The sequence below is a fragment of the Papilio xuthus genome, unplaced genomic scaffold (genome assembly GCF_000836235.2).
Source record: "Papilio xuthus unplaced genomic scaffold, Pxut_1.1 DF824888.1, whole genome shotgun sequence".
Taxonomy (NCBI): domain Eukaryota; kingdom Metazoa; phylum Arthropoda; class Insecta; order Lepidoptera; family Papilionidae; genus Papilio; species Papilio xuthus.
Genome location: NW_013533761.1, coordinates 135,261 through 158,560, shown reverse-complemented (window position 1 = coordinate 158,560; position 23,300 = coordinate 135,261). Strand labels below are relative to the sequence as shown.

General features: G+C 33.5%; 1 protein-coding gene across 2 annotated transcripts; it reads right to left on the bottom strand.

The window, feature by feature from the left end:
• Positions 1 to 665: 665 nt before the first annotated feature.
• Positions 666 to 16,440, bottom strand: LOC106127034 (putative inorganic phosphate cotransporter). 2 transcript variants are annotated; one of them, XM_013324976.1, is made up of 11 exons: positions 16,206 to 16,440; positions 5,596 to 5,726; positions 4,167 to 4,346; positions 3,492 to 3,630; positions 3,052 to 3,278; positions 2,821 to 2,970; positions 2,576 to 2,708; positions 2,341 to 2,465; positions 2,133 to 2,252; positions 1,690 to 1,822; positions 666 to 1,244 (listed from the first exon to the last, which is right to left on the bottom strand). In XM_013324976.1, exons 1-11 carry the CDS (start codon positions 16,249 to 16,251, stop codon positions 1,174 to 1,176), a joined length of 1,455 nt encoding a protein of 484 aa, XP_013180430.1. In that variant the 5' UTR covers positions 16,252 to 16,440; the 3' UTR covers positions 666 to 1,173. The 2 variants fall into 2 exon arrangements, with proteins under 2 accessions (XP_013180430.1, XP_013180429.1); XM_013324975.1 differs by lacking the exon at positions 16,206 to 16,440 and adding an exon at positions 8,531 to 8,785.
• Positions 16,441 to 23,300: the final 6,860 nt, after the last annotated feature.

Sequence of the window (23,300 nt, the reverse complement as noted above, 5' to 3'; positions counted from 1 at the left end):
GTGGCTTGTGTCCTTATCCTACCTTGACACGGAAGCCCTTCTTTGCGCCAGCCAATAACAATTTCACCTGCGCACCTAACTTAAAACACACACACACACACACGCACACACACACGCACACACACACACTTTCTCACATACTCACACGCATAATCATACACACACATGCTATCCTTTGATATTATTAGTAGTTCAAAATTACTTAGTTTAATGTCTTCATGTATTTTCTTATTTTCCAAATTGTATCTCATAATATAACGCTTAGTTTTACATGATATGTACGTACTGTTTTTTTGTTTATGGCTAGTGCACTCCTAGGCCCCGAGATACAGGCTCAGCCTAGTTCGGGGTCTGCAAGATACTTCACTGTATATTATTCTAACGTGTTTTTTGTGAAATAAATTTATTCTTATTCTTATTCTTATTCTATTCTTAGTTACTTTACAGTCTGTGTTTTAAGACCTTTGATAAATACCATGACAGACAGAGTAATAAAAATCTGTTATATATTTAAATATTTATTACTTGTTAATATATATTGTAATATTTACACGTTTAATTGCATAAATCTTCTATAAATTAATTTGGTTAAAATAAATAAAATCACATAACTTATAACATGGTTGTAAGTAAAATATTTTATAATAATGGATAGAATCAGTACAAATAACCTGAAATAGAAACAGAATGAACTAAACATCCAATATTTATAACACAATATATTTTATAAGATTAAAACAATTATTGCTGAATTTATAATAAATAAATTATTTGCTCACTTTCCACTCAAATCTATAGTTTTTACGTAAGTAGAGATCCGTACAAATTAGGGTAATTAATTTTATATAATAATATAATAAATTATTAAATAATTTTGTAAAATAACTGTACAATAATGATTGAACAATTTTAACAGCAACTTAAATGTTGTGTGCTTATCAAAAGTTGTATCCTTGAGCAAAGTAAAAGGAAGTAACTATTATAACTAAAGACAAAACATTCCCTGTATCCTTTACTTCTTATTTAATTGATAACTCGTATCTAGTATGGCTCTTTGAATGTTGTTTAATGGCGTCTGTTTTATTACTCTAATAACATTTATTTGTCTGGAATATAATTTACGATGTAAAATCTATTTATGACTAGTTATAAATCTACACTATATTACATTTATCAAAATTTCTCAACTACGGTTTTACTTTTATTACTGCTGTCGACTTCTTCAACTTCTTTCACGCCATCCTCTGTAAGAAAAATAATATTAAGGTAAGTAAATTTTTCCCGCCATGTACCAATGTGTTTTTCGATTTCCGATTTACATATGTACATTTATCCGACGTTTTTACGGTGAAGGAAAACATCGTGATGCAACCTGCACATATCTGAGAAGAAATTCAAAGATATGTGTGAAGTTAACCAACCCGCACTTGGCCAGTTGACTATGGCCTAATCACCCTTAACTTAGGGTAGGCTCCGAGCCCCTCGGTGGGGACGTATAGTGAGCTGATGATGATGAAGTAAATTTTTAAGAAATATTATATTTCTGCAATACCAATTTTTTCTACCTCAAACTTGCTATTAAATTGCTTAAAAGAGTAAGCCCGTTATGAAGAATTCATAGCAAAATTTAGAAGCGTTTTTTTTTTAATTAAATAGGTTTTAATACAATTGTTATAATAAAGAGCTTACCTAAAGTCTTAGCAGGTTGCGGTTCATTCCAGTCCTGGACCTTGCCTGACATGAACAGGATGAAGAACAGATTGCTCAGGAAGTAGAAAGCGATCGAGATTAAGAAAACGTTCCTCCACTCTGACGCACTCGACTGCAAGTAAAAAAACAATCAAGTAAATAATCAGTCACTCGCTTAAGACAGAAACGTTACAAAAGCAACGCTCCTGGCACACCTTTCTCCCATCTTCTACAGTCATCAATTATATGATCTAATGATAAATCAACAGTATTGTACAAATTCGACTTGTAATATTTATAATAATGTCCGAGGTGTGGTCAGAATTAAATAACGTTACATCAATCAAGAACAGGAAGTTGAAAAATTCTCTGGGTCATTCCGACTTCCGTTATGTTAAAAATTTGAACAAATCAAGACTTTATTATATCATAAAAGTACTGACTTCATCTTTGACGACGAGCGAGACGCTGAGGGGTGCCATGATGGAGAAGATGTTCCCGCAGCCGTTGGTAATACCCATCAGAGTGCTGGCGAAGTTGGGCGACAGGTCGATGTGCGAAATCTGATAAATAAAAAAAATTAAACATCTTATCTTGTCGATGTCCCAGGGAGAATCTAGATGTAATCTTGAATGTTTTAAATGAACTTACCAGGAAACCGACATAGTGCGCGCCGTTGAGACCAACTGTAAGAGTTAGTATGACCACCGCGAGGGTCAAGTGACCTGCCGGGATGTAGGACAGACTCAGCAGAGCCGCTGCGGGCCCCCAAAATGCTAAAACCATAAGATTATGTAGTCAGAAGCAGAAATAGTGTGTGCAGAGTTTGAGTTGAAAACATGATGCGTTAATCCATGTTTACTATTGACTAAGTCCTATAAATTACCGATAGTATTAAAGATCTTCCTGGCCGTGGGCAGGCTGATGATATTCCTGTTGATGAGGAAGTCCGCGGTCCAGCTGAACACAAAGCTGAGGATGTACATCGCCACGTACGGAAGCGCAGACAGCAGACCGTTCTGTCAAGTTATGAAAGATAATCAATAAAATATCACTTACAGTTATTTCACCCATTCCATGTTTCTATTGAATAAAAATAAGTGCAATTTGGTCATTAAGAGATTCCCTTACACTTTTAATATTGACGCCGAGGACTTTGCTCATGTAGGAGGGTATCTCTGTGAGCAGGGTCCAGAAGCCCAGGCTCTGTCCGCTGTGAGCCAGCAGGATCGCCCAGAATGGCAGCGACGTCCAGATGCTCTTCCATGGAGTTGCCATTTTCTGTAAACAACGTTACAATTAGTAGCGACATTCGTGATTCAGAAGCTTTTTAAGTGTTGCACTTGTAAATATCTTGCTCACCTTCTGTTCACTGATGTCGGCAGACCCGACGCTGGTCTCGATGTATTTCCTCTCGTTCTTGGAGATCCACCGGCAAGTGCTGGGTGTAGAGGCGCCGAGGAGCATCCAGACAGCGGCCAGCGCCAAGCAGGACGCACCCGCCACGTAGAAGACGGCGGGCCAACCCCACGGGCCCGCAGACAGCACGCCCGCCAACATCATCTCTATTATTGTACCTAATTGAGCACCTGGTGAACAAGCAATAGTTACATTAAAATTCAGTAAATTCTTGATACAATAAAATTCGAACTACGTGTCAGTCTTATAAATGGAACAAGAGGAATAGTTTATTTGCGTATATAATGTACCGGACGCTGTTTATTTACTTGTTGCAAATATTGATCCTTTTATCACCTATTGAGTAACTTTCATAGCGTAAAGTCTGTTTAGTTTCCACATACCAGCGTAGACGAATGTCCCCATACGGCTGCGCTCAGCCGCGGGCGCCCACTGTCCCAACAGTCCGTGCAGGCTGGGGTACAGTAGACCCTGCGACAATCCCATCAGGATGCGGCACGCACACACCGCCATCCAGTCACCCTATAACAATAAAACCTTTATTGTCGAACGGGAGGTTGATTTACTAAGTATTAAAATATGACAGCCATACTTTTAAATTTATGACGGAAGGAATTCCATCCAGAACGCATTAGTACTTCTGCAGTTATGGTTTGAGAAAAAGTTAGCGAAAACTTAAAGATTCGACTATAATGACTGTAAAGCTTTACTCGAGCCTTCGTCCAAACCTGCTCTTACAGAGATTAAAACTCCTTATCTTTGACTTTTTCACTTAAACTAAAATGAAATAGTGACGAATTTAAATATCAAGTAAGTATAGGTAAGACATAGGTACAAGATCTATGTCGATAAGCTGCTTTTAGTGTTATTTCTTATCGATCAATTTATTCACATCACGGTTATGATAAAGTTAAACAAGATCGACATTGATTTAGAACAAAATATTCAAACAATCAAAGCAGTAACTATTTTGAGTTTAGCAAATACATCCAATATTGCATTAAACTCTAAATGTTACCAAAAATGTATTCAAAGAAAGCAACATTGAAACAAGTTACTTTAGTAGCGGCGAATGGCGTGACCAAGTTGACCAGTCCGGTGATGAGCATGGCTACGGTGATGAAGATTTTCCCTCCGAATCGGCCGGTTAGCATCCCCGCGGGGATCTGCAGCAGGATGTAGCCCCAGAAGAAAGACGACAGGATCGTGTCCTGAACGCTTCTCTCCCATTTAAATACCTGCAACAAACAACCTAACCTTAATTTTAAAAATCAAAAACTTGACTGACAGGCTCTGATGATTGAAGTAGCGCCTTCGATTGGATTTTGGTGTTTATTGTTTAAAATTCTTGTCTTCAATATCTTAATTTTTTCTGCTGTCACTTAAGTTTCAAATATTATATTGTCATACAATGTAAACTGATTATACGACAGATATTTTTCTATCAAAAATTTGGGATTCGATCTGGTCACATAAAGTTTTTAGCATAATGTTGATATCGGCGTGACACCTCGTCGTGTCGCGCACTCGACATCGCCTCGGCGTGAAGAGGGTTAAATATGGAGGATGTGTTCACAATATTACTATTGTGGAAAGAAATCCTTGCCTACAAATTGTTCCGTTCATTCCTTAGATATTGGTTTTCCTGTATGGTATAATGCAAAACCCGTGTTCGTTATACCGGCTTTATTAACTTATGTCACTTTTTGTATTTACGCTGTTAGCATTTGTAATAAATTCAACATAACATTTTTGGGATTCATTTTCGGATCTGTGTAAAAACATATTGTGATACATCTTAGTATCTTTCAAATACCAGGAATAAAGTATGTTCCAGTAAATTATTAGGATTACAACTTCACGGCAAGAGTACACTTGAAATGACCTTGAAAATGAAGTATGAGAGACATAACATCTTAAATTAAACAATAGAATAAAATCAAATACATTAGGTACATTTAACTTTTCAACTTCCACTCTGACGATAAACGTGAGAGTTATAGAGAAAGTTTTAATAGCCATATCGATAAGGCATAAAGGCGACCTCGAGATCGGGCGCGTTACGGATAGGCAGGTCGATAGAACAAAGCCTATCAGTAACGCGCCGCCACAGCGCGCCTATTCGGCGGGATAATGCGTGCTCCGTATGTGCGGCACGTCCCGCTGTATCGCACTCTGACATCGCCACTCTACGCCGCCGCACCCGCCGCCGCGCCGGGTCCATTTGTGACGTCACTTATTTTATCGACTGTATTGATATATTTTTTATCTATTTTATTGATATAATCTCGCGTTAAAGATAAATGGGCGTATGAAATTACTTTACGATAAGATTATAATTACCAAAGAAGTCATTAAAGAAACAAATTACTATGATAGTAGAAGTCTGGCTTGTATACCTGTAAAATTCAACATCAAGATTTTTCCATTCGCTACATCTATCTCACTCTCTTTTCCTCTCTCTTTCTAAGAGTATAGGTTACTCACAGGATGTCCGTAGTCGTTGTCCGTTGTCATGGCGACGATGGCGACGCTCATGCTGACACGCGTGGCATATGACACCGTCGTTGCCACAAACAGTAGGAACACGACCAGATGTCGCATTCCAAAAGAACTCTCTGCAAACAAACACATACATTTTAGGCTCACATCGGACTTGTGGACCACACCGCCATCTTTTATGAAGCGATAAATAAAAAACTTAAATATTCCGTTCTTTTGGAAAATATACCTACTAAATATTTAAAAAGAACTTTAATTATACACAACAAAGTATGTGTAGAAAATAGAATGAAAATCTGAAGCTATTTTAACGTAGTTTTTGTTAACATGAAATTTCATAGCACAAAGCATATTTTAATGTGTAAGAACTCAACGCCTCAAAGACGTGTGTGTACACTTGCGAATGTTTTCACTGACCTTGTTATACTTCAACAAATACTTGGCACATTTCTTATACATGTTTTTTATTTTAAGTTACGTCGTTGTAGAGGAGAGCCCCTTAAGTGAAAACATTTGCATTTTTCCAAAACAAGAGTATTAATTACTGTGCCCGCGTGTCACTAACTAAATGACGGCCCTTTACATCATTTGTTGTAACAAAAAGACTTTTTTACATATTGCTAGATAAATAATGGGCAAATGGAATTTTTTGATCGTTTTATGGTAAAGTGAGTGTTAATGATGACATCTTTCGAGTAAAAACAAGTGATTAGTGACCAAAGAGAATTTGCTAACAATAACAACTTTTTGTGGATGATTGTTATTTTTGGAGACGTTTAGTTAATTATATATCTCTTTAAATTATGATTAATGAAAAATGTTTTAAATAAATTAAAGACATTTTAAGATAAAAATTAATAAAAACAATTTATTAAAAGAACTCATTAATATGTTCTAGAAATTTTCTGGACTTTTAACATTAACTTTTTGTTATGTTCTTAAATACTAACTAAGGTGGGTAAATAAATTATTTTATATTATTCAAACTAAGTTTAAATCCAAAAATTATAGAAATACAGAAACATTTTCAGAAGGAAAATACGACCTTTTCAAGTGTAGTACAGTAAAGCGGTGGTATATTGAAAATGTTGCAGAAATCGCAAATTAACTGCCTCAATTATAATTTACTTTTGATATTTCAAAATATTCAAATAAGCTTTAAAATAAAAACCTTGGAAGCGTAAACGAGAGCTCTTCTAAATTTTGCGGCAACGATTTTCCAATTTATATTATGTTAAAATATTAAAACAGCATGAAATTTTGATGCTTTGAAAACTCAGTTTTTTTTACAAGGTTTTTAAAATATTTTTTGTACTTAAATAACTTATAAAATAAATACATCTTAGATTAAGATATATAAGTACTCAATGATTATTAATTCCTACTTAACATCTCATCTAATGAAGTAGAGCAGCATTATTGTCAATTTTTACACTATTTTTAATTTCAATAGAAGTCACTAAAGTTTGTTTTAAAACTGAAAAGGACCGCATTATAATTGTATAATACTTTTGTAACTATTGTATTGTACATACACAAGCAAGTCAATTTCACAATTTCTATTTGCATGTTAAAGACGATATGTTTTTGTTATGAAATGTAAAACTCAATGACGTACTTATGTATGTGTGTCAAGAGTTTGGTGTCACTTAATGAACAGTTTTATTTTGTATCGTATGTAAACAATTGAAAGAAGTGAAGTGGACTCCTGTAATTATCTCAGATTGCAAATGTCATGTAGTAGGCCGTCGAGTACATCGCAAGCACTTGTAGCTTATCTGACACCTCAATGCAGATTGTTTCGTCCATGACAAAGCAAAGCAATACTTTGTAGTTGTCCATAAAATCTACAAATGATTAATAATCATCATAAATACTATAATAGTATTGGCAAAGGGAATTCCCTCGTGTCCCTGATATGTATCTAGCTGTAGATAAACATTGGCATCGCATACAAAAAAAAATAGGAAATGAATAAATGTATTAGTATTAACCCATCTTTTATACGTAATGTGTAGTCGCATATGTACGTGACTGGTGTTATATTTTAATTTATTACTGAGCAAAGACAAAAACTAACGACGAATAAAAGCTGTTCTAATGTCCTTTACATTGACAATGAACAGATAATAGTGCAATAAAAACGTGACCCGCCTCGACACGACTCCTCAGTCAGTGCTGTTGACGCACGAACCCAAATGCGCGACCAACAGATGCCCTCCACACGCCGGCAACACACTAAGCGGTAACGCGCGTTTTGGGAACAATAATCTACCGTCATAAACAAATATAAGAAAGGATCGGATGGTTCTTATAACATGAAGCTATCAAAACGCGCGCTTTAAAACGCGCAGTGTGCCCCCACCGAAACCGTCACGCATGAGCGCAGTCTTGTTGTCATCAGTCCGTACCATTGTGTGGTATAAAGGCTTGATCTATCATTGTACAGTTTTCGGTGTTAGGATCGTGGTCAAGGTAACCTATCATAATAGACCTAAACGACATCACCATCTTGAAGAACAAATGAATAAATTGTTAATTGAGGAAGATTACATCTCTGTATAAATTAAAAAGTAAAGAAATAATATAAGAATATCCAACAGAAGACAATAACAGTTCAAGAACGTCGTCAGGTTTCCAAACGGCCGAGGCTCCAATTATATAATTAGCTATTATTACAGCGATAGTCTCATTGATGCAACTTATGATTCGGGCAATTTTTTCTGCTTCAATTTCTATTGAAATTTCGTGTGAAACAATAATTATTTAGTCATCGCTAGTTCACTTAGCTCGAAGCCTATACCTACCGGCTAGGTATCCGTCTAAACTAAGTCATTTCATCAAAACAAATTATTTCTATGTTATAATACTAAAAATGTTACGTATAAACCTTTCTTTTTAATTACTTTATTATCCTTACCGATATCCATAGACCACACGAGGGCCAGCACGACAAGAATCGCTATCAAAATCCACATCAACATTTTGCTTGAACTTTCTTACACTCTCACTCAATCACTGTAACTTTCTGATATATTGATATTAATGAAAATAATTTTCACTTTGTTATAATACAGCTACATAACAGTTTCTAAAAGAACAGTTAAATTCCTATATTTAGTGCGATGAGACTTGCGTGAATCCGCCAAACTGTTGTCATTATCACGACACAGGAAAGTATTGTTATCATACTATGACTGATTATATTGGACTAGCTTTAATTTTGCAGTCATTGATAGCCGATAACTCGCATGATTTACTACAACATTACCATTAATCTGTATCAACTGTAAAAAGTATTAATTAAATGAATTAGAACTCTAATAAATGAAGCATTTAGTTCACTTTTGGATTATCCTAATCTTGATAAATGCGTCCATTTGTTTACCCCTAGCCAAATATATAGAAGGATATACGTGTTAACATAATGCGGGTTGATACTAAATACAAAGTATATATCAAAAGACAATACATAATATATTATTCATCACGACTCATGGAAATTTATACGTTAATTTGAACAATCAGATTTTTATCTTGAGTTTTAAAATAGAGTCGCAACTTAAAAATAATGTTAGTAAGAGCAATCTAAGTTTATCCAGCTTGTACTAGTTCTATGCACTTCTCATGCTGACGCGGCACTTCAACAACATAACTCATTTGATAAGTTACTCCAAGTTAAAAAAAATAACACTAAAGAAATATATGATATTTAAAACTTTGATGATGTAAGTGTGAATTTGTTCAGGAAAAACCTATCGAGGAATTTTACGTAAAAGTGTTTGTCATAATTTCTCACAATAATAACGTAATTAATAAATATCATTTTAATAACAAAGATCGACATTAAATAATAGTTATGAAAGTAATCAGTTGATAGGATTTATATTATTATCAATTTTAATTAAATCAGTGTGTGCGAAACAAAAACATCATTTAATATTTATTTTACTAATGGTATTATTGTGAACAAAAAATATGAGAAAAATCAAAGTCACAATTGGAAAGATTGAACAGTTTAGTGAAGTATTTCCTATAATAAAAGTCGTGATAAAGGATAAAATAATAGCAAATTGTAGTTAGCCCACAGGGGGGTTTGTCATTTGTTAGCAAAATACGTACTTGTTTGATCAGCTGACGATAATTTGTATATTATGTGTGTTATATGAATATTTACGAAGGTGAACTGTTCAGTACACGTTATAATAAAATGCAACACAAAAGAAATCATTTTTATTCAAAAGAAAACAGATATAAGGACTGTTGTGAATGTGTTAGAATTATATTACCGTATTATTGAATGAATCAGACACAAAATCTAACACTGGGCACATTTTTGTGAAAGTGATTTAAAATTACGCTTAAATCGTCATAAAATTGAATACACGGTTTAATATGGAGGGAGGGGAGGGATGGGGGGGGGGGCTATACAATGAGAGTTGACCATAAAATTAATGTTGTTACAATATTATGTATAATAATAACGTAACTTCCTGCTCATTAAATGCTCGGTCACATAACCAAACAAATTGTCCAAACTATTTCATATTATTATTATTATTATGTTCAAAAGTGTGACCAAACATGTAATGTGTCTAGCATATCTCTTATGGGACTCTTTTGTGACACTTCACCAATCTTTTGTGGCCATTGAAGGCGTGAAACTTACAGATGTGACACTACATCATTGACAATTGTGGCTAATATTTTAATTTTAAAAGTCAATAATATATATGACATCAACGTATGATAAAAAAAAAACTTGCAATAGAAAGCCAAGCCATCACAAAATTAAAAAAAAGCACTTCAAGTGAATTTTTGTTGTTCTAAGTTTAATCCGACAAGAGATTTAAATTGTTAACAAAATTTCTATACGAGCATTTTACGTATCACTTCGTCGCATATCCTTACCGCCAATTTTAATTTAGTAAGACACATTTCAACTTAATATTCATGACCACTTTATATTTACGTTTTTAATCAAATAATGAATAAATTTCCTTGTTATTAAAGTGATAATTAAAATATAATGTGATTCAGAAGTTAACTTTGACCAAGAGAGCGGTTATTTCACGCTCGAGTAAGGCATTATAATTTCCACGGAGCCCCGACTAAATACAACCCTGATGGGTCTCTTGTTACGATGCCCTTTTTACGTATAAAGGCATAACAGTCGACATTACTGAAATTTTAATAATACCCTCATCCCAATTTTACAAGCAAACTTTTACACTAAAGATAAAAGAACCAGATATAGTCATTAGCTCTACAAAATAACCCTGCTTTTGGAGTTTATACCGAAAGTTACAAATTATTATAAAATTAGGCCACTTTTTATGGGATTTCTACCACAATTATATTGTCCGATATTATATTTATTTATAAAATTAATAGCAAACATAATTAAAAATAAATTAAAACAAACCTCGACATTGTAGCTCTTTGCTCCACCAGCCAAGTACATTGAGTTTGTTTAGATTTATAATTTCGAACAGAACCAATTTCGCCTTGATCCCTTGTTGATACTTAAACTTTACCATTTTATTGTTAACTGTAAAAGGACTGCAATTATTTTAAACGTAGATTGGTACTATTCTGCTAATCAAAATCTAAATATATAAACTAAAACTGAATAAAGTTATATTACACTATCTAATGTTACTTTACGCTTCATTAACCTTTAGTGCATGAGTCGTGGATTACAATATCTGCAAATAGTCGTACACAGTTTGTGGTTTTAGAAGTGATCTAATTTATTCAGATAATTGCCAGCAAATGTAACTCGGCTCATTAAATGCAACAATAAGAATGAAGTCGGCTAATTGTCCAGTAATGATTTCCCTTCCAATTAATCATCGTTTACAATTCACACGAATTACAGTTGCAACAGACGTGAAGGGCGCGCATGATGCATTCAATATTGTCCGTTATAATACTTCCGACACTTTGTTATGTCTCATTTGCATAACAATTAATCAATTTAAGTATTTGCGAGAACGTTCACACCACGTGTCTTTGGAATGGGAGCGAAATCCATCGATGTAACTTGTATGATTTCAATTTTTATTTATATGTTCTTTTCTTAATTTTTAAAGTAATTTATCTTTACCAAATCTCAAAATAGTTTACTTCGTCTCTCTTACAACCAAATTAGTTTCAAATAAAACGCGTTAAAATACTCGTATAGTTAATATTCGTAGCGTCTCTCTATACATTGGGCGACGCTCGCCTTTTCCTCTCAAGCTTGTATAAGTTTACATGCGCTTATTTCACCCTAAATGTTGCTAAGGGACAAAATAATATTATAAACTAGTGACAATCATCCAAATTATTTGAATACATCATTTCTACCTAAATTTATAATGTGAATGTCATTTCAAAAATCAATTTAACTACTTTATGTGACAGATAGTGCTCAACTCTAGTCACATATTTATCTATATAATTTACTATTTAAATACTTATAATTGAACAACAATGGTAACGTACTTCCGTGTATAGTGCGCGCGGCGGCCGGAGGGCTCCCCCCCCCCACCACCCCGCCGGCCGGCTGGAGGGTGGCGGACATCAATTGCTCGTCAATACCAAAACCAATCAATCAAGCATTCATGCATTATGTGATTCACTACAAATTGTAACGCTAAGGGCGGGGACACACACCGCGCTAACAACCAAACCATAGTCATACGCCTTATACTCATGTACCCTACGTGCTAACTAAAAAACCGTTTCAATTTACTAATATAGTTTAGTACGAGATTAATAGTATAGATAAAAACTTCTTTATATTACTTAATTGCTCTGCATAATATTATAATATTAAGTATTTTAATGGATCATAAAATATTTACAGTAAAACGTTAATTTTACACTTAAATTATGTGACATTTAAAATTGTATTTCAAGGCAAGGCAATACTTATTAATTCGCTAAGGCTGCTTTATCTGAAACAAGCCTTATGTCAATCCTCAGTCCAGCGTACATATACGTACTCGCACCAATTCCATTGTGTGTAGTTTGCGCGGGAACAAGCTTGCACATTTCATTAATGTAAATCCATGTTTATTTTGTATTAGTTGTCGAATTTTCTTTTCAAAATAAAAATAAAAAGAAACATATGTCACTTCGATTAAAAATAAACATTTCCTTATCCAAATGTATTTTTTTTATTTTTTAAATATAGCGGTCGTCCACGACTTTGTCAGCGTTGAATTATAAAAAAGGAGCCTATAATATTATATGTCCGCGTGAATTACCTACCTGACCGTCAAAGTTCCGTGGGTCCAGCCGTTCCAGAGATAACGCAGAACATTAATGTGTTACATAAAAAAATATAAGTCACCAATACTTACATGGGAGGTTTATAAAAACAAACTTTGAGACACATTTCAAGTAAGCGATTAAGGAGACGTTATCGTCGTTAAGAGATCATACTGTATACATATATATCACATTTTGTGTCTCTGAAATTTGGTCATGTTACTATTCTATTATTATTAGTCTAAGTTGTCTTTTATCCTATTTCGTCATCAAGCGCATGGGAAAATACTAGTATAATGTTTGTACTAATTAATGAAGACGATCAGACAATTATTCAGAATTAGAAATTATTTCTATTCAAAGTGTTAATGATTTCTCTGTCATACTTCAATGGATGTGTAAGCAGTTTTTGTTACAATTATATGACGGTCATTATATACAACAACACGGATGCGCCGGCTAACAGCGTTATGTAATATCTACATTTTTCAAATACCTTAAACCTTAACATTAGTGATAGAGTATAAAAAAGTAATTAGTAAATCGTCTAAAATTAGGCAATTAGTTCAGATATAAAATATTTATAAAGCAGAATTATATATTGCAATATTGAATTTGAAACTATATTTTTCTGATAATTTGTGCTATGTGCTTGTTATGTGTTTGGTGTTGTGACGTCATCCATTCAGTGGCGACACCTGGCGGCACTTGCCCGCACCATTGTTCTCATCAGTTACATTTCGCGTATTGTATGGTTGTTTCTACTTCAGTTTATCAATGTTATATAAACGTTAAATCAAATAAAATAATAAAGAAGACATTTCTTTATACTTATTATCAAAGGATTATGTTAAGGTATTGTAGTATTTGTGCTAGAAAATTCTTGAAATACCAGTAATGTTATTATATTACGTGAGAAAATCCTGTGAGGTTAATGGCATTACAAAAATTTGTAAAACATTTCTTATTATCAATTTAACGATGCAATAAAATTAACTTATAAGTACGAAATCACATAAAACATTTGGCCATTTTAATTTCGGATAAAGACGTTTATTTATAAATGTAATATATTTGTCAGTGTGCGCCGAGAGATGGCGGCACGCGCGACAATTTTTACGACCGGAGATAAAAAGGAACCTGTTGCCTAAACCTTTAGTAACGGTGTTCTGAGGATGTGCCGGTACCGTTGTTGTGTTTAACAAAATAAATACGACATTGTTTATGTCATTGTAATTCAAATTTTTGATATGAAATGCAATCTCTTTATATTTCCAAAAATTAGTAAAATGTTTTCTGTGTATAATTAAACATTTAAACAATGAAAACAGATCTCAAATAAATGATTGCGATGAAATATATTAAGATCGATGCAGCCTTTGAACAATAACCGCAACACGAACATTGTGTAACTGAAAAACATCATCCAATAAAACATTAATTAATTAGCTTGTGATTAATTGAGACTACATCAAACTTCCTTACGAAATATACCATAGAAGGCAGAACCACAGAGTAGAATCGTGCGAAGGAAATGTTGTTATTCATTATGAATCGCTTGCAGTACTGATCTACTCCAATACTCTATGAAGCAATTAAAGAACGCATTAATTACATTAACGAGTTATTAAGTCATAGTAGCTGTGACGTCACCACAACTAATTCTCTATTACTATTTGTTTTTTTTTTATAAAATGTCTAGCACTTGACCGCAATACAATAATTTGATAGTTGTGTAGTAAATCGTAAAATATTTTCCTCAAAACCCAGCCAGAGTACAACTCTCAGGGGATTTGTTGCGCGATTTGAACAAAACTAAATCTCTGTCCTATTTAGATCATGATAAGCTGATTGTAAATTGCTTAGCAACCGTTGAATTTAGATTTTACTAATGTGTTAGTCGAGTTTGCAAGTAGAATTAATACTTGCGTTAATTTTAACTCTGATTATATTAACAACAACAAACTTTTACTTACACATAATGTTTAATGAGTGTTGATGCTAAAACTAAGCGGGTTATGTTTTCATATTTAAGAACATAATAAATCCTAAACAAACATAGCAATGAGTGTTATCTGTTGTAATTAGTGGTATCTATATACTTCATTATCTAGGAGCAGGTAAAAGCTTTTCACATTGTATTGACTTGGTTTTTGAACATTTTATATTAACATATCTTCGACGACAGACAAATTATAAAATAAATGTAGTTATAGAGAGGACATTAACTTTCAGGTAAATATATAATTAACACTTTTACGAGTACAATAATTTGATTGAGATATTAATAAGTTAAATTCGCAATTAAACAGACTAGAAATATGTTGCTATTTATTTTAAACTAGATGGAGGCAATGAGAATATTAACATCCAAGATTTTATTTTTAAGTCCCAAAGTACTTAGTTTAATATGCAATGTCTGGGTTAACACAATCTGTCACTACTTGACAGTTTCCATTGTCGCAGCACCTGTGGGAAACATATTACATATCGTTGTCTGTTTTATAGAGATCGAGTGAGTCGACATTATGTTTTAGCACTGGTGTTGCTCGTCAGTGGAAACTCACTGTTATAATGATTAAAAAAAACAAAATCTATCTTCGCCGAATGTCGCATTGTTATTTTGCGCGATTCAATTATCACGTAATTATTCTTTAGATCAACTATATAAAAAAAAACTTAATTATTGTTACAATATCTTTCTTACTTGGCCTAATTTTATTAAGACCATTAACTTAACCAACATAAGTAAAATAAGTAAAGTTATAAGTTTCACGTCGATCTCACATATTTCATCTTGGAGAAAATATCTTGCGAGGAATCATTGCACGTTAATACATAGGGCCTGGGCACGTAATCTTGTAGTCGGGGATTCGATTCCAATCAACCTATACCAATAACTTTCCTATTTCATATGCACGAAAATTGCCTTCGTTTTTGTTAGAAAAGTGGCAATAAATATTTGGTTTCAAATAAATAAAATTTAAACTGTATATTTATATATTTCTGGAATTTATTCCAATTTGGCAATTGAATATCCTTTTATAAGTTTATTCTTTTGCATTTTATTAAATAATATTATATTATATTGTATTCAAATTGAATGTAATATTGTATTCTTATCAAATCATAGCACATTGTCTTTTGTTACTTTTTATGCAAAATATGTATTTTAAAAATTAGGTAAATTGTATGAATACAGAAACTAAGCAAACTGTAATGTAGTCCATCTACTTTGGTTGATTGATTTTTTATTTGACTGTCTCGTGGTCAGTTAAATTTATTTTGGTTGTTAATTTTTAATAAAAAATAAATAAATAAGTAATCAAACTTACCGGGCTTAGCCGCGGGTTGCGCTTCGTTCATCTCACTCACAACCATTTTATTATTTTTTTTTAAATTAAAATAAAAAACAATTAAAACACGATTCGAAAATTAACTCGATAGTCAAGCACGGCTCACAGATTTCGGACGTATATTAAATGTTTCAATTCATATGTGTGTAGTTGTACAGTCCACTAGACGTATATCTTCAAGGTTGGCGCCTTGGGGAGCGAGCAGGAAGCGAACGTCGCGCGGTTGGCAATGCGCGCCCGCTCGCCGCACTACACCTTATATATCTGTCCACTGCAACACTTCATAGCCCAATACACCTGCCGGCAGCTGTCTGCACCCTCACACGCAACTTTTATCTTAATTACATACAACAATAGATATCAAAGTTGTTCTTCATAATTTTTTAACTCGGTATACGTTGTATTGACTCAATTAGAGATAAATGCAAAGGAAATCGGTTCTTATTCTTACACGCACAAAGTTGACATTGTTGTGCGCTGTGTGACAAACTTGAACGTCGCGCTGTGCTCAGGTTTGTTTACATCCGATCGGATATGTGGCGGCGTCGCGGCCGATAGCATTCATTGTTTATAGATCGCGCCGCGAGTTCCGTGCCCTCTGCCCACTGCTATAAATTCTATAAATTCATAAATGATACAAATTCATTTTAATATTAATTATCTTAAAAATTATTCAGAGCCTAAATTATATTTATTACCAAACGTTCTCATTTTTTTATTTAATATTTAATTTGATAGCGATTCTATTTCATAGCCCGAAATTAAAAATATATGAAACAGACAAAATATTTTCTTTTACCCGTTTTATATCAAACTTAAAATTAAAGTGACATATGTTATTGTCTTCCAAGTCATCAAAATATGATAATTTATTTATTATAAAGTTATAATAAATAAAGTTGTTCAATCAAGTAATGTACAAATTTCAGGGTTAGGCGCTACAACACCTCGGTGCGGTGTGTTACTTACTCTCTTTTTGTTTAACTATTTCTGCACAAGGCTATTATTTAAATTGCACATTGCACTTGCTATTGAAGTTTGATTAACGTTTCAATTCGTTGTGCCTTCTACTAGTTAACTGTTTGTTTACCACACAAACACTGTTATGTGTTGAGGGCAGGCAACAGAATATTGCGACAAGATATGACATTTGGATATTCAACAAATATTGCTCATTTTATTTATTACCTTCCTAATTTGAATTGATTAAATATTAAAGTAAGAGAAAAAAGGAGAAGGAAACATTTCCGATGCGGCGAAATGCGCGTGCGCAGATTTTAATATATATTATTTGTTATTTATTAATTGACGAGATCATTTTATACATAAATTACTACTATTTATGTATGACGCTTTTGCCGAAAGTATTGAGCATTAAATTTGAAGCCATAAATAAGTTCGTGCTGCCCTGCTTGCCATTCTTGTGCGCAAGGCGCTCGCATTTTCAATTTTGAAATGTTGAAGCGAGGAATGGTGTTCGAACTGGTTTTACCTCAACAGTCACTGGGCTTCCTAACAATTCATAGTCGACATAATAGTTAACCAATTATAGTCAGATTTCCAATAAGTCAGTATCAATTTATAAATATAAAAACATTAAAAGAAAACTATTGCATTCTATTAATATTATAATATATTTTTATGGCACACTATAACATTTTAAGTATAATTTCTAAGTAGTTAGTAAACAGGATAAAGAGATATTTTAATTTTATTATGAAAAGTCGGCAGAAGTAAAATAGTTATTATTTCAATACAATAAAATGGTTATTTTGATGCGGAAATACGTAATTAAATCGTAACGATTTATATTAGGAAGACATGAGCGGAAGTGGTTATAAAGCGTCAACAAAATATGGTTGTTATTTTGACCCCCATTGTTTCCAGTCGACGTTAGAAGTTTCCCTATAGGTGTCCGCAATTCTAATAGACGAGGAAACTTAAATGAAGGAAATTAATAAAGGAAAATCGTTTAGAATCTAAAATCCGATCAAGTTCGTGGATGGATAGTGATTCAGTGGGTGACCAGCAAGCGCTGGCGTCATCGCTTTTGACATCATCTTGTTGTATATACGAGTCATTTCGTTGAAAAAGAGATACTTAATCAGTTGTGTGCTGAATATGTAATAAGATTTGTACTTACTGAATTTGTAAAGGAAATCATGTAATGAACACCAACATATACCTCGTTGTGTACATACATACGTTACCGTCAGCACGCGGACAATCTCATCATTACATTTAGTGCAGCGCGTTATTTACTTTGCGCGATCCGTGACCTGCCTAATAAATTGGAAAAAAATCTTCTAAAACAATGATTTTTGACGTATCTATCAAATAACATTGATAAGGTAAAACTAACGCAGATGTGGCTGTTAATATTAAATACAGTAACTTTTTGTTTTTAAATTACAAATGTCCTTATAATTACCTATATAACAGACCTTTATGTTGTTGATCCATTATATTATTCTATATTGTAGAAATTATTGTTATAATTTGTGTCTCGTCTAGCGTACGCATCAGTATACAAGAGACGTTTCGGACGAGTTTAGTTCCGGACGAGTTTTCCCGCATCTTCAGGTCGCAGTCCGTGCCGCTTGCGTGACGACGAAGTGACGACCTCCATTGTCCCTAGACACGTTAATTATAAGCCTCGGCCCAAGGATGCCAAGTAAGATTTATTAAGATAGATTTATGTGTCGTACAACTAGACTTGGTGACAGGATTTTTGTAGATTTTACCTTAAATGCCATTTGCTATATTTCTAACAATAATATTATCTCGGTTTCAAAAATCATAGAAATTTTCATATTTTAAAACAAATACAAAATCTGGAACTTATGTATATAATTTTTACTCCTATGAATGAAAGTGAACAGAAAGCCATTTCAGACTTTTCATCACATTTGCACAAATGTTTAAGAATATTTAAATATGTACACTTATTTAACTTATAAAATATCAACTTAATAAATAACAATGTTATTAATATTGACGGGATTTAAATCCGGAAACTTTGCTCCGAAAGCCAATTAATTTTAACGGAACATTTTGGCATTGAGTAAATAACGGCCCAAGCAATCGGCTGTTACTGTTAGCTGTTAGCTCACACACAAATGAATTAGTTTCTGTTGTATATTTTTGTCCTCTAGTTAATTAATTATCATATCAATCAATTTATATTCAAAATAAATAAACTACTGTACACTTCTTATTACAATCTTTTAATCCTAAAGTTCAGAAAAACCTTTTTGGTGTTGATTTAATGTCGCGTTATAGACGGCGGTGTCACATCATTAACTTAACGTAAGTCGCGGTAACCCAGAGATTCTAATGCCTTTTTTTCTCGTAGCCCTTCCCTTGTCTTCGAAATGTTACTGGTTTCGGTTAAAAGTTACATTTCTTTTTCAACATGCAAAATCCTAAATTTAGTTTACCAGCATTTCCATTGCCGAATACTACTCATGTGTATAAACAAAACTACATATGTCACAGCAAGTTGTCCGGTTCGCAGCGTGCGGCGTGCGACGTGCGACTTGCGGCTCGCTGCGAGCCAGTGTCGTCAGCTGACGTCACTCCTTGTGACGAAGGCTGTGCAGCTATTTATAGTACATACACGGTGCTGTGCAGTGTCGCGGGTGCAGAGGTCACTGCACTGTTTGCTTCTTATCACACGTTTAATTCATAACATCATATCATTTTATAGAAAATGACAAAGAGTAATGAATGTTGAATATTGAGTCTCCCTGGCAAATAAACATATTGCAGATTTGCTAGTTAACTTTCTTATTTCATAATTCCAATTTAATTTGACACATAAGTTTGCTATCTGTGTGTTTGCGAGCTTTTCTTTATAATATTATGTATTTGATGTAAGTTAATTAACTAGTTCAGAAGACTGTCAATAAGTTGAATGTTGTGAAAGCTTAACATGGCAAGTGTCCACGCATAGCGGCCGCTTCATTACAGACCCCACACGCGACCTCATGTGAGCTTAGCTTCATCTACAACTTCTGATTATCTACACAATATTATAACATTTTTATTAAAATGTAACATTTACGCAGCTCTTTAGCAATTGCCATGAAAATAACCTGAGGATATAAATATAGAAACCTATTATTTATAGGAAATTATGTAAAGCTTTATAAATGTATGTCTTACAGGTGTAATGTATTTTGATAAGAGCAAAGTAAAACATTGTTCTCCGCATTCAATCTCCGGGGCACGGCTATTAAGATAAGCGACAAGAAATAATATGAGAAAAAATCTATTGCATTATTATATTACGATTTTTTTACTTCGTCTTTCTCAGAACGTAAAATTAACAAAAGATAGACTGCGTTAAAAATGAAGAAGAAAAGTAAGAAGTGATGACTTAAATATTGAAAATAATGTCAAATAGAGCTTTTTTATCAAATGTAACTTTACTCGTTCCGTACAATAACAATATGTGACCATATTATAATTTTTTGAATAAATTATAATTTAATGAAACATTCTTGGAAATTGTGCCTATATTTTATGGTCTAATACGTGACTTTAACAAGCGCCTTATGATATAAAACAAGGTCTTTCTATTGCGTCATAAAAGTACACTGCAATTTGCGTAACAACGGCGAAGATGGCAGAAATAATTTTATAATACGGCACAGCCGCTGACTGAGTCGGTTATTCCCCAGTTAATACTCAATGCTTGTCGGAGTATGCTAATGTTTTATCGTTTTTATATTAAGATAAAACAAAAATGAGTGTATGATGTGCCTTTTCCTCGTAAAATATGAACAAATTTGTTCCATTTTAGCTCTTCAGAAACTATGAAGTCTAAAATTGAGTAAGTCTATGTAAATATGTCATTTTCTGGTAATAATCTTTGAAAGCTTTTTATAAAAGATTAACATCGGCAGCGCAAAGTGTATACGCGAATATGAAAGTTGTGTGGAACAAAACTCAATTCCCGGGCGATATGCCGCCGCGTCCCCGCGCCGCACCGCCGCACCGCCGCACCGCCGCCCACAAGTCGCGAGCCACGGAAAATAACTTGGACAGATTGTGCCACACAAAAATACATTAGTTTATGTTGCAGCCCATTGTTTCGATATTTCTTATTTCTTTCTAATTACTTTCAAGCTTTGGTTTGAAAATAAATATATTATAAATAATTCGAACTCCAAAATACTATAATACATACAAAGTTAATTAACCATAAAACCTCAATTAGATATGAAAAAATAAGAAGCTAAATTACACTTGACTTCATTTTGTCTCCATGAATGTTGACGTCAAATATTATACTGCTTTTTTATATGTATGTAAATTAAGCTTCGTAGTGTAGAGAGAGATAGATATAGTTCGCTGGTCGCACTCGCACGTATAATTTACGTAAATTACAGCCACCTTAATGATAAACATTTTTCATTTATGCGACGCTGACGCTGGAGAAAAATCTTGCGAAAAACAAATCTAAAGACTTTTTACTCGTTGGAAAATATATTCATATTTTATTATTCAGTACTAAAATAGTTTACTTAACACACTGACACAGTGATACGACAGAAAACAAATTTAGCTTTGAAAATTATCTTTATCTATTTACTCTTATAAACAGTTGCGTCTTTTTTGCGTACGAGGGCTCTAATATTGATCTACTATTCGATTGTATCCTTTTCAGCCTTAAAATTGTGGAAGTTGCACAAATACAGTTCACGCAGAATGACAAAATTTCCCTTACCAGAGTTTTCCGTGGAAAGCTGCTTCTTACACACGAAGTAAGCGTTTTTACTCTTTATTTGATCAATTTGTAATATTTGTTTGGGACGGGTCGAGCCTGAATCAATAAAATCTTAGTAAAGAAAGCTAGGAAATAGGTAAAGTGAATACTAAAACGTTTTTACATATTATTTATAAAATGTCTTTGAAGAAGCAACATTTATAATATGATAGCGCTTTTTATACTGGTTTTAAAATATTGCTGGAAGTATTAAATTTTACGATTACAAATAGCGTTATAAAGAGAAACATCCAAAATCATTATTTTATATGTGACGTGATCGCATCGGAAAACCATTTGATAAAGTCAATGGGGACACAGAAAATAAACACACACAACAATTTTCCTGGACATTAAATTTCAGTCACGATGTTATGACATAGTTTAGTACCTAAACCTATAAGATAGTAAGTTAACAAAAATGGATGATATTTTTAAATAATCTTTTATGTTTACAAAATAATAATATCTTGATAAATAATTTACATTTTAATTTGTATTTGACTAAAGTATTAAATCTAATTTCGGCAGAAAATCGTAATAAATAGTAATTTTATCGCAACAATTCTGTTCTTATAAATGGTGAAACAATTAATTATTCAATTCCATTAAATGGGTTGCCGTTATCTTAATAAATCTGTCTGTAATCCAGGCAGGGCAAGGCAGCTTTTTGAATAACGAATCAATCAATCAAGCAATCAATCAAATCAACTAAAATGACTGAGTGTATCGCAGACAGACAGAGTGCATTGCCGAACTCCTCTATATGTATATGTACGAGTATACAATATTGTAGCTGGATATACAAGGTTAGTCGAATTAGCATAGGTTTATGTTGGGACAAAAGAAAATTTAAATGAAACTTTAGGAGACCACTTTCAGCTAATAGGGTTCTGAATAATGGCGGGCTTACATGGCCGCGGTCGCGGGCTGAAGATTGCGCAACCCTTCGCCTTTGTGGAACGCGGCGGCGACAGCGGGGGCGGGGGCGGGGGCGGCGGCGACGACGAACTGAGGTTTATTACAAACGAGATTCATTTGCATGCGATAATGAAAATCAATTACTGACGGACGCTTTGAAAAGATTCAATAGTTTTATAGCAGGCTTTGTGATGAAAGGCCAAGAAAATGAATAGATAAAATTGTACCATGATAGTTTATGAGGGACTACAAACATTGTATAGGAACTACTTCCAGTTAGACATTTATGCTCGCTGTATCTGGGAAGAGCTAGTCTTTGATAAAAAAAAACTCTCCGTCAGTTTTATGATAAAGTTATCAAGGTACGGTAAGTGCTGTAA

Excerpts from the sequence above, each read along its gene's own strand:
- LOC106127034 (XM_013324975.1), bottom strand. The coding sequence starts at position 8,594 with ATGTTGATGTGGATTTTGATAGCGATTCTTGTCGTGCTGGCCCTCGTG. Across the intron at positions 4,347-5,595 it reads ACAACGACTACGGACATCCT|GTATTTAAATGGGAGAGAAG; the intron begins GTGAGTAACCTA and ends TGTTTGTTGCAG. Across the intron at positions 2,253-2,340 it reads CGCACTATGTCGGTTTCCTG|ATTTCGCACATCGACCTGTC; the intron begins GTAAGTTCATTT and ends TTTATTTATCAG.